Source organism: Vipera ursinii (genome assembly GCF_947247035.1).
Source record: "Vipera ursinii genome assembly, chromosome: 7".
In the NCBI taxonomy this organism is placed as follows: Eukaryota; Metazoa; Chordata; class Lepidosauria; order Squamata; family Viperidae; genus Vipera; species Vipera ursinii.
Genome location: NC_139521.1, coordinates 39333818 through 39345945, shown reverse-complemented (window position 1 = coordinate 39345945; position 12128 = coordinate 39333818). Strand labels below are relative to the sequence as shown.

The window sequence follows — 12128 nt, the reverse complement described above, 5'->3', positions numbered from 1 at the left end:
CTCACTTTATAATTAGCTACCAAACCATCTCTTAACTACAGAGCTATATAGGTGTGGGTATAAACTTCCCTTCTGTGAATAAAACAAAATCAGTGGGGATGGGACTTTCTTGCTTTTCTTTAAGCCTATGGAAATTTACTGCTGGGAAATGGAAAAGCTATTTCCAATTGTATATGACTGATTCAGAGAGACAAAAGTAGAGTTGGGAACGTAATAAAGTGTCCTTCCTTAAATAAACAGAGAAGTAGCTTGTGGTCCAGACCATATTCTTTAATAGCTAAAAAGAGCCTAAGTGAGTTCTTTAAAACAAGGCTTTTATCTATCAACAAAGAATAAAAGAATGGGGAAGGTCTCAGAATTAGGCTGTCAGCACTCCATTGTTTCCAAACATTTCTAAACATTTTTCTTGAAGTGCAAAAACCAAACAACATAAAAATGTCAACTGGATTAATTAAATGTTTGAGTCCAAATAGTTCCTGCAGTGTCCAAAGGATGACAGCATGGTTTGGTGACATTGGGGGTCATGAGAGATAGTGTCACATTTCAAACAGATGTGGAATTAATAAATCAGAGCATTTGGAACAACTTGCAGACCTTGTTAAAATGCTTGCCTAAACCTTTACATTTAGAGTTAATGAGTTAAATCAGTAAGAGGAAAGGAACAATTCATTTGGCAAAGGATACTGCAGTTTGCCCTCCCTCCACCATCCTGTTTGTTCTATTCCCAAAGTATTAAAATGTTTCTGAGAAGCTCCATATAGCATGTTTACAGTATATTTATTTATTTATTTATTTATTTTATGTCTAGGTACATAATAAGTAACTGATGTAACAAATATATTGTATGTAAATTATATAGTAAAATGATTTTAATGCCATCTTCCTCAGAAAGATGTTTGACACACAACCTGAACATTGAGTTTTAAGAACCCCTAGAGAAGTACTAAAGAAAATGGGTATGCAAAAGAATAATTAAAACGAAATAAACATGTCAGCATGAAGTCTTGTCGCTTTCAGTATTTCAATCTATAGATGATAAAGCCCAAGATGACAGGTCAAAGTCTATTGACAGAGAAGGAGGAGGAAAAGGAGAAGGAGGAATGAAAACATAAGCGGGGAAATTTGATAAACTGCTGAAACATTGTCAAATAAGCCAGACGAATACCATTGTCAGAAGATTTAACAAGATAACAAGACACCTTTTTTTCCAAGTGAGAGATAGAACAGATCCCTGTAGCAGTTTGAATGTGAAGAAAACGAGGGGAAACATGCTCAGAGTCAGTAGCTCTGTAAAGTAGCTGTGCTGAAACTTGGACTTAGAATTCTGGATAAAGAGTCTTTGGTGAAGGTGTTACCAACAGGCAGTGTAAACTCCAAAGTAACTCGCTTGAAACCAAAGTGCTGAATAGAACCAACATGAAACTGGTAACTGAATTCATTTAGGGACTTAATAGAAAATATTTCCTTTGCTAACTTTAGTGTAGGCTCTTACTTTATTGGTTAATTGTTTTTTTATATTGTTTTGTCCAGAGCTTTTTTTTCTCATAGAATGCTCAGAACGGAGTTCCGGCACCTTTTTTGGATGGAACCTTGTAGGGTAGGCATGGCGGGTTGTATGACATGTGTGAGTTCCGACACCTTTTTCTTTTACCAAAAAAGCACTGGTTTTGTCTTACCCTATATGTGGCCATTACTATTCCTGACTTGATTGTACTTGTGTCAAGCTATCTTGAAGAAAAACAAAGCAAAACATCTGAGAAGAAAGAATGGGTTTAGGGCAGAGTTCTTCAAGTCATTTTACAAAATAGCAATAGCAATACCACTTCTCAGGGAGAAGGGCGGTATATAAATGTTATTAAATTAAATTAAATTATATAGTGCTTTACAGCCCTCTGTAAGCAGTTTACAGAGTCAGCATATTGCCTTCATAATGGGTCCTCATTTTACCCACCTTGGAAGGATGGAAGGCTGAGTCAACCTTTACCTGGTCAGGATCAAACTACTGGCTGTAGTTCAATACTGGTTAGAAAGCAGTACTGCGCCACCATGGCCCTCCATTTTCTGTGAAGCTTATGCCCCATCTGTCACTTCTGAGTGAATTAAATGCTTTGTAACATATTGGATCAGGAGAGCAACTCTCTTTTTAGTTCAAAATCTAAATGGAGTATGTGTTAGGAGTTATTTGCCTTCAACTCACTAGAAAAAGAACCCTAAATTTGCTGTTATTAAAGTAATTTTAAAAAAATATTTAGCATGATTATCCTCTCATACATTTAATATTTTTTCTTGGGTAAGAACTTACAGAGGAATTCTAGAGGTCAAAGAATTTCAGGCCCTGAGCTCTTCTTTACCTGTGTATAATGTGAATTTTGGAGAAGTGTTATTTTTTTTACTTTCTTCTTCTTTTTATGGTAGAGACCTTATTTTATTTGGCCACAGATGAAATAATTTCTTCTACTGTAAATTTATTTTGGAGATAAACAGATAAACAGATACATTTTAAAATCTTGCTGCTTCCATTTTGTAATTGTTTTCTCTCTAGTTCTTTCCTTTACAGCAGGGGTATCAAACTCACAACATCACGTGACATGTCGCAATGTATCGTGATTTTTTTTTTGCCATTGCTGGCAATGGGATGTTTTGCTATGATGTATCTGGACCGCGGGCCGGCAGTTTGACACCTCTGCTTTACAGCATAGCATTTTAGGTGGCTGGCAGGAGAAGGAGTATTAAATTCTAACTTATTTACTTAGAGAACCAGTTGTTTTTAATCATTTAGAACATTTATTAACAATCACATCTCATGCACAATATGACAAGTTACAAATACATCAACACAGGTCTATGCTTATTTATAGGTGATAATTTACTCTTTAGAAGGGTAGGCTTTGTTTCTTTTTATGGCCTTCCTCCTCAATTTCTCTCTTCTATTCTTAACTCTATTTCTCTTTATAAAACTCCTTAGCTTAGTACAATGCAAATATTCCATCATTTCAAGTTTTTTTCTTTTGTAACTGATGTTCCCATCTTGTGGTCATCTACATTTCTGTGGCTTTGATATAGTAAGATTGACTCCATTTATCTGGGAGAGCCCAATAAAGAATTTTTAGATGTCATTCAGTAGTGGTAGAATTCAGTTGATTTATTTTAGTTAAGTGAGATACCTGGATACAATTGATTGAAGTAATTAAATTATATAAGGGCATCAATTGCAATTATCTTGAACTGTGCATCCAGAAGTACACAATGTATTTTGGGAACACTTAATGGCTGTCCATAAGCATGGCATATCCTGAATACCTGTAGCTATGAGCTGGTTTGAGATAGGAAAACAGAATGCTGACTATCATGTTAGACTCTAGACTATGGTTGTCTAACATTTTGGCTTGCCTGGGGAGAACTGAATGAAGAGGAATTATGTTGGAGCACATATAAAATATATATAGTTAATGCATATAAATAAATAGCAAATGTTCTTTCTTTCTTTATATTTTTATTGTATTGTGGGGCCACATTACTAGCTGTCCAGGGCTACATTTGAGCTGGACAAGAGTACACTAGAGTATACTAACTTGCACCAAAAGACATTTGCTTATATGGGATATTTATAGATATTTACCACATTAAAAAATAAAATTGACACATTCACTACCGTACTGCTCCTCATGATTGTTTGATAGGTTTTAATACTATATTGTTTTACAATATAGTATCAAATGGTTTTGATTTTGCAGATCACTGGGAAGTCCTTGGGAGATTCCAGGGTTCCTAAGACCACAGTTGAAGAAACACTGACATAAGCCCCCTTGGGTAAAGCCTGTGCTTGTGGCATAGTGGCCAACAACTCTTCACAGATTTTGCTACTCCCAGAATATTTGAGTTCATTTAATTTGCCACTGGACAAATGGCCAAAATATCCATTCCTATCTTTGAATCATTATACTGCAGAGTCAACCAAACCCTTACTGATACCTGAACAGAAGTTGCGATATGAAACACATCTTCACATCAGCCCAACTTAATTTATTAAGACAAATGACTCTTTGGATCCCACCATCTAGAGGTGTGTTTGTTTGTTTGTTTGTTCATATAGTTCATTCATCTTTGTAGGCTGTAATTCACTCTCATTCCAGTCTCTGACTTATGCATCTCACTCATCACCACATACACAGGACCCAACGTATAGTAGTTACTTTCACTTGCTTAATAATTGTTCAGTTATTATACACATAAAGAAAAAATCAAATTTATAAGCTGCCTAATTCTTTCTACTAAAAATAATTAAAATAGAATTTATAAGATCCTTTACCAGTTTATCCCTTCTTGAATGAATAAGATGCACAGTAGATGGCCAGCAGTATTCTCAAAATGAAAGTAGCTGGGAAGATGTTGGGAGCTAGGGTACAGTTTTGGAGAAAAGTTTTGTAATATTAAGCAGAGCGAAGGACTCACTGGAGAAGAGCCTAATGCTGGGAAAGATTGAGGGCAATAGAAGAAGGGGAAGACAGAGAATGAGGTGGCTGGATGGAGTCATTGAAGCAGTAGGCGTGAGCTTAGATGGACTCCAGAAGATGGTAGAGGACAGGAAGGCCTGGAGGAACATTGTCCATAGGGTCGCGATGGGTTGGACACGACTTCGCAACTAACAACAACAAAATATTTAGACCAGACTTTTTAAGTTGGTTAAAATCAGCATTATTAAAATATTGTACACTTTGGGGAAGACAAATATTGGAACTAGTTATTTTTTTATTTTTACAAGAACATTATCGTCAGATTCTGGCCTTCCATAATACCATCATCTAACATATCAGTAGTTTAGCTACTGTGATATGTGTCTTATTTGTCACATTCTTCCAACCATTATACTCCCATCTTTGACACAATAGTGCTAGCCTGAGAAGGAATATCATCTTATTAATTGTTGTATGACTTTTTATTAGTTATGTTTCTTGCATGATTTTTCATTAAAGGAATCATTAGTAATGCACTGAATATTCACCAAAAATAAGCATGCTTTTAGTTAAGATCTGTGTATCCTTTTATATATTTTTTATGGTACTCCATATACCATCCCAGCAAACATTGCATATCAAAAAGCAATAGCATGTGTAAAAAATAGCTACAAATTGAGAATTTGTTGCTAGAATAGGGAGTATATTATTCAAAATTTGTTAAGACAGCATTGTTGTCCTTTTGATTTTGTTTTATTTTTCCATGGAAGTAATTGCATCAGTCTATCCCCAGGGGGAGGGCATTCTCTGTGGGTGCGCCTGCCCTATGGAATCAACTGCCAACGGAACTCCGGACTGCCCCCGACTTTCGTTCATTTTGCCGGGACCTAAAAACCTGGCTCTTTGAGCTATCTGGTCTGGACTGAGGGGTTTAATGTTTTTAAATTGTAATTTTAATTTTTTGCGGCTAGACTTAATTTAATTTAATTTTAATTTTATATTGTATTGTTTTTAAATTTTGCCTTGTAAACCACCCTGAGTCCTTTGGGAGTAGGGCGGTATATAAACCGAATTAATAAATAAATAATAAATAATATTGCAGCAAACATAATTCTGGGCAACTTAACACATTTAGTGCTGCTTATGATTACATGGATAGTTTCTTTAAAGCTTGTGATTCTTCGGTCTCTGGTCTCCCGCAATACAAAAGCTCTCCCATGAAAATCATTTCAATATGATGTAGTTATGAAATGCAAGGTGCATGTGTAAATAGTGCCAGTCAGCTGGATCTTTCCCATGCATTTGGCAGTGTGCCGGTAACAAGACCTTCTTTGTGTGAATAGTGGCCCACAGAAAGATCTGTCTCTTGGAAAATACACATGCTGTTCTACTTTGATGTTCTTTTTCTTCAGGCAACATTAGACCCAAGTAAGGATTTGAAAACATATAACAATAATGCTGTAGCTAAGCAATTTTGGGCTTCATCACTGCTTATTTGGGCAATCATTTGAAAAGTCCTGTGTGTGCCATAAGATATTAACAGAGTGATTTTACTGGTCTTGTTTTCAGGTGAACGCCCTTATCAGTGTCCCTACTGTGACAAAGCTTTCAGCAAGAATGATGGATTAAAAATGCACATCCGTACCCATACAAGAGTAAGTAGGATCACTTAATGATTTTGCTATGATCTGCCAAATTAAAAAAAAAACTGGTGGAAAGAAAAAGAAAATAATGTTTCTAGGCAGAACTGAAACATCTAAGCTGAGGATAAATTCATAAAGCTGCTCTAGTTGAGCAAATGTGAGATCCTTTTTTTAGGTAAATATGAAACTGTTGGCATACCAGCATGTATATTTTAATTCAGTTTTGTTATCCTGGATGTAGAATAACTATAATATTGTATTGTTGAGCTTGTATTGTAAGTGAAATGTACCAATTAGATGTTTCACTTTGTTCACGTATACGTGTAATTTGGTTCTCCATCAGAACAAGTGATCTATTTTGCCCAATATTTTCACTGGTTTATTGTTTCTATTTCCCAATCATTGGGAAAACAAAAGGATTTTTTTTCCCTTTGTCCAAGCAGGAACAAGCAGATAGTTTTTATGGATTTCTTGGAATAGAGAGAACCCTAATACCTTACTATTGGGTCCTCTAGGTTTGGGGAGATTAATACCTAAGCACTAATACCTACAACTTATGCAGTTGTTTCACCATCTGCCTCCTCAAGGCTTCCTCAGTGCAACAGTTCAGAAGGGGAAGTTGCCTTCTGCTACTGTCGCCTGCATCACATCTGAATGGAGTGGCAATGGTGGTAGCCTTGATTGGTGATGGGAAGTTTCCTGTGGAATGTCAATCAGTTGATTCATGGGAGTCCTTTTAAAAAAGAAACAAGTTTTTTTTAAAAAAACAACAACAACATAGCTGTATAAATCCAATTCCTGATAGTATAATTTGTTTATAAATCCTTTGAAGAGTTGTCATCCTTTTAAATTTACCTATTTCAAGTTTGAATATTATTGCTTTGAAATGTCTGGCTTTAACGCAGTCTGCTTGTGCTATATATCTTGTTGTGCTAGCCATCAATCCCCATTAATGGGAGATTCATTTTTTCCTTGAAACAACTTGTGCAAACAATAATGACTGGAAAACATCTGATGATTTCAGTTACAAGAACTGCTATAATAACTAATATTATCCAGATTAAGAAGGGACGCGGTGGCTCAGTGGGTTAGGACGCTGAGCTTGTCAATCAGAAGGTCGGCAGTTTGGCGGGTTGAATCCCGAGTGCCGCGTAGCAGAGTGAGCTCCTGTTACTCGTCCCAGCTTCTGCCAACCTAGCAGTTCGAAAGCACATAAAAATGCAAGTAGAAAAATAGGGATCACTATGGTGGGAAGGTAACAGCGTTCCGTGCACCTTTGGCATCTAGTCATGCCGGCCACATGACCACGGAGACATCCTTGGACAAGCGCTGGCTCTTTGGCTTTGAAACGGAGATGAGGACCAGCCCCTAGAGTTGGAAACAACTAGCACACATGTGCGGGGGAACCTTTACCTTTATCCAGATTAAATATAGGCCTTTTTCTGTCATGGTAACAGTCTTCAGAACTGATGTCTGTAGAAATTACTACTGCTACATTCTTTTAAAATGAGAACATTTAAATAAACCATCAAGAAGTATCAACTTAGGTCATCAAATTCATATCAATATGCAAACTGTAAATGAGTAACAATTTGGCCTGGTATCCTACACAATATAATTACATATGTACTCTTATATTCATACAGCCATTCACAGGTGCATATACTCCCCTTTCTCATATACCATGCAATGTACATTATTTTGCCCTTAGATACAACATATAGTATTTTCTACTATGTATAGTGCCAATAATACCAGGATGTTTTATGGTGGATAGTGTCTGTTAGCACCATTTGCCGTGGGTTACATTTCTACATCGAATTTGGATCTTCACTGAAAATTGGAGCAGCAGCTTAAAAAAGGAATTATGGCCGCATCCCCCAGAAAACCCTTTTTTTACACTATCCAAGTCAAAACACAGAATGTAATTGAGCTTCTGATGATATGATGCTTCTCCAATATTGAGTCAAGAAGCACACAGTGATTTATCACATAACAGCCATTGCCAAAGTTATGTAGAGCATGAATTTTGTTTTCTAATGAACAAACTGTTGCTTTCCCTGCTGGACAGAAGAAATCAACATGATCAGACCACCCACTACCACCAGACAAATGATGTTAGATTAAATTTGTCATCCAGAATGCATTAGTTTAATAGCTAAATAGTAATCCATGGACAAGAAAGAGAACATTTTATAATATCTTCTGACTGAAAGGAAGATTATGGTGACTGCTTTTAGAAATGCTGTGGGTTTGTAAGATATATATTTTGAAGTCTAATTTTACAGATTAAAAGTTCAGTCTTTTTTTCCCATCTACTAAAATAATCATTAAACTTTCCAGTTTTCCAACTAAAAGTAAAACAGTCTCTCACCAGGATTTTTTCTGGATCTTTTATTGCCACTAAATGTTAAAGTTCAAGGAAGAATTTCAGTATATTTTGATCATTTTTATAGCTCGTTTTTAACTGACATTGGGAAAAATAGTGACCTCATAATATAATCTTCATATTGTAAAGAAAGTCATATGTGATATATGTAGTGACTTCTTTCCTGTGATGGTAAATAGAAATAAAATGCAGCCTTTACAGCAAATCATATATGATCAATCTAGCTAGGTATGTATATATCCTGCAATCCTAATTTGAAATTCTAGGATTAAACCTGGGATATTTTTCTGAAATTATGTTGTATTGAGGTTTATCCCCAAATTGGCACGTGGTACAAGGTCATAGAAACTGTATGCTGGGCATTAGAGTAATTGTTTCAGTGCTAAGAGTATTCTGGTGGAGTTTCATAGCTGAAAGCTCATAGCGTTAGCACCTTAGCGTTGTTTGCAGATACTAGCCTGTTTCAAACCAATATTACCTAAGCTGACTGGCTATGCGAAGCACTTTATCACACAACTTGGTACTTGACCACTTCTCTGCCTTTTGCTTTCAACTCAACAGCATACATGTTCTATGAGGATGAGCAGTCAAGATCTAGTTCAGAGAGAAAACCTACAAATGCATGAGTAGGAGCAGTAGGGTATGATCCTATCATGTTCTGATTCTAGAGCTTAATTCTTCAAAGTCAGTTCTGCCTACTGCTTTATCCAGCTTTCCCTCTTCCTTCAGGAACAGTTCATTTATTATAAGCATGTCAACTTTATTTTCCCCATACAGGACAGTTTTGATGTGGGATACTTACAAGTAAACCCATGAAGACTGAAATTTGTAATGATTCCTTGAGAAGATTATACACTATGCAAAATAGAAATTAACTTTCTCATAGTAAGCACAGGTTTGGTTTTTCTTAAACCATTCCACAGAAGAAAAACAGAAGCAGGGAAATAAAAAAAATTAAGCAGTGCTACTTCTATGTTTAATAGGAGATACTGTCAGGAAAATGAACATTCATAATATAAAAATGTTGTTATATGTTCCTTGCTATTGTAAATATACACCAAAGATACATATAAGCTGTAGGAACAGTTTGAGAATCAACTAAAGCCATTTTGATGGAAAATATACTGAATGAATCAAAATAAATATGAAAAAATAAATTCAAGGGAGGAAATGGTTTAATTATCAACAGTCACTTGGAAAATTAAGGAAAAATATTTCACAGGCATTGGAGGGCTCCTGGGTTTGTAAATGACAACTTGTTTATGGTATATCTATAAAATTAAAGAAGTAGCAGTCTTCCAAAGTAAAATAATAATTACATTTATTGAATGCAGACATAAAAGAGGTTGGGTTATGGGTAGTTGTCCTTGTCAATATATTTATCAAATTTATACACTGTCTATCTCAGCTTAGTGACTCTGGGAGGTATGCAAATAAAAAAATATGGCAATGTAAAAAAAATTCAAAACACAGTTAAAAACAGAGGTAGAACCTAAAATTAGAGGGGAGAAATTTAAAGATTAAAAACTTAAAGAGGAACAGGAAGTCTTCTTAAGTCACGAACCACCTGTAGGGTTGCATATCACTCTTAGACCCCATTTCTTGATGCTCTTTGGGAGCAAGATGTTCCATAGGGCAGGACTTTTCAACCTTTTCACCCATTGTACCACTTTTAGGATATGGTAACATCTGAGTACCACCAGTCGCCTAGGAAGGTGCCAAAAACTTGACAAAAAAAAGAAGGGAAAAAGGGGATGAACTACAGATAGTCCTCGAGTTACAACAGTTTGCTTAGTGACTGTTTGAAGTTACAGTAGCACTGAAAAAAGTGCCTCCCAAGCCACAGCCAAGCAAGACACCTGCCTGCCTGCCCGGTGTTGCTCTTCTTCCTGTCTGAGGTTTTCATTGTTGTGAGCATTTTTGTTGAGGATTGGCAGTGTGGGTGGGGTGGGGGGTGTATTTGGTTTTTATTTCCCCCCCTAGGTGGCTGCAGCAGGTTTTGGTCACTTCATATGACCCTGGGACAATGTGACCGTCATAAATATGAATAAGTTGCCAAGCATCTGAATGTAAATCACAAGATCCTGAAGATGTTGCAACATTCCAGCTGATCGGTGCTTCTTCTGGGCTTAGCAAAAGTGCCAGGATCAGCGCCAAGCTCCAGTGCTTCCACTCAGCCCTGACAGCCCCGAAGAAGCGCTGATCAGCTGGAAAGCAGTACTGATCCTGGTGCTTCCGCTAAGCCCTGACAGACCTGCAGCTCCAGCCATCTCTCACTCAGGCTTGTGCGGTGCTGCCACCGGATTAGCTCATTTCCCCTCCCCCACTAGCACTTTTCTAGGATGGTCATGTACCACCTGCCAGGTGCCAATGTACCACAGGTGGTACCCGTACCACTGGTTGAAAAGCCCTGCCATAGGGCATGGTGGACCATGAAAAAGGCTTTCTTCTTAGTGCTTAGACAGCTGAATTATCTTCACTGCTTGACCAAATGGGACAGGTCAATGTCATTGGATCCTCCAGTAACCTAGTCCCATGCCATGAAGGGCTTTAAACATCTTGAATTGATTGTAACCTACTGATATTGCACATTTTGATTGTATATTTTATTTGTCAAAAATCTTCCAATTATTTTATTTGCACAATAGAAGATTATTTTAATGAAATTGTTTCTGCACAATAGGTTATATAATGAAATGGTTTCTGTTTCTCACAAAGGGACAATAATTGGTTCAAGGTTACCAAATTTAGTTTGCATATTTGAACACAGTGCTAGGTATGATCACAAGAAACTAAGATTTATTTGTTTTTTATCCCATCTTTATTATTTATAAAAATATCTTAAGGTGGCAAACAATGCAACTTCCTCCTCCTATTTTCCCCACAACAACCACCCTGTGAAGTGGGTTGGGCTGAGAGAGAGTGACAGGCCCAAAATCCCCAGCCAGCTTTCGTGACTAAGGCAGGACTTGATCTTAAGGTCTCCTGCTTTTTAGCCTGGAGCCTTAACCACTAGACCAGGGGTGTCAAACTCAATTTCATTGAGGGCCGCATCAGCATTGTGGTTGCCCTCAGGGGGCCGGGTGGGTGTGGCCTGGGTGGGTGTGGCCTACTGGGTGGGTGTGGCTAGAGTGCGTATGGCCTACTGGGTGGGCATGGCCAGCTCTACATCGTTCGCATCAAGGGTGCCTATGGGGGCCTGGGCAGGAGTGGGACAGATCTGAGGGTCTCTGGCAGAAGGAGATGGGACTGGGGCAAGTGCCAAGGCAACGGGGGCCGTTCCCTCACTGTTTCCAGGATGGTTTTGCGGGCCACATGAAACCACTTTGCGGGCCGGATCCGGCCCCCGGGCCTTGTGTTTGACATGTCTGCACTAGACACAGCTAGCTACCTAAGATGAATCTTTGTCATTTTTGTGAGACTAATTGGTATATTCACAGATCAGTAACTACCAATAATAAAACAAGGAATATTTAAGAAAATGGACAATCTGGACTCTAGAGCAGTTGCAGGTTTTTGATCAAACATTTTAAAGAACATTACGACTGGGAGCAAATGCTCTATTGAAACACAAGGTAGAAATTGAGAGCTACTAAGATCAATAAATAATAGTAATAAATAATAAATAAATAATTTTGTGCA

General features: G+C 37.4%; 1 protein-coding gene across 1 annotated transcript in view; it reads left to right on the top strand.

Moving 5' to 3' along the window:
* PRDM5 (PR/SET domain 5) overlaps positions 1–12128 on the top strand; it is a gene marked incomplete at its 3' end in the record, with an annotated part of 77781 nt that overhangs the window by 58194 nt on the left and 7459 nt on the right. Inside the window, exon 13 of the mRNA XM_083367038.1 lies at positions 6024–6109. Coding sequence (XP_083223164.1) covers positions 6024–6109 — 86 coding nt within the window. The remainder of the gene's footprint in view (positions 1–6023; positions 6110–12128) is intronic.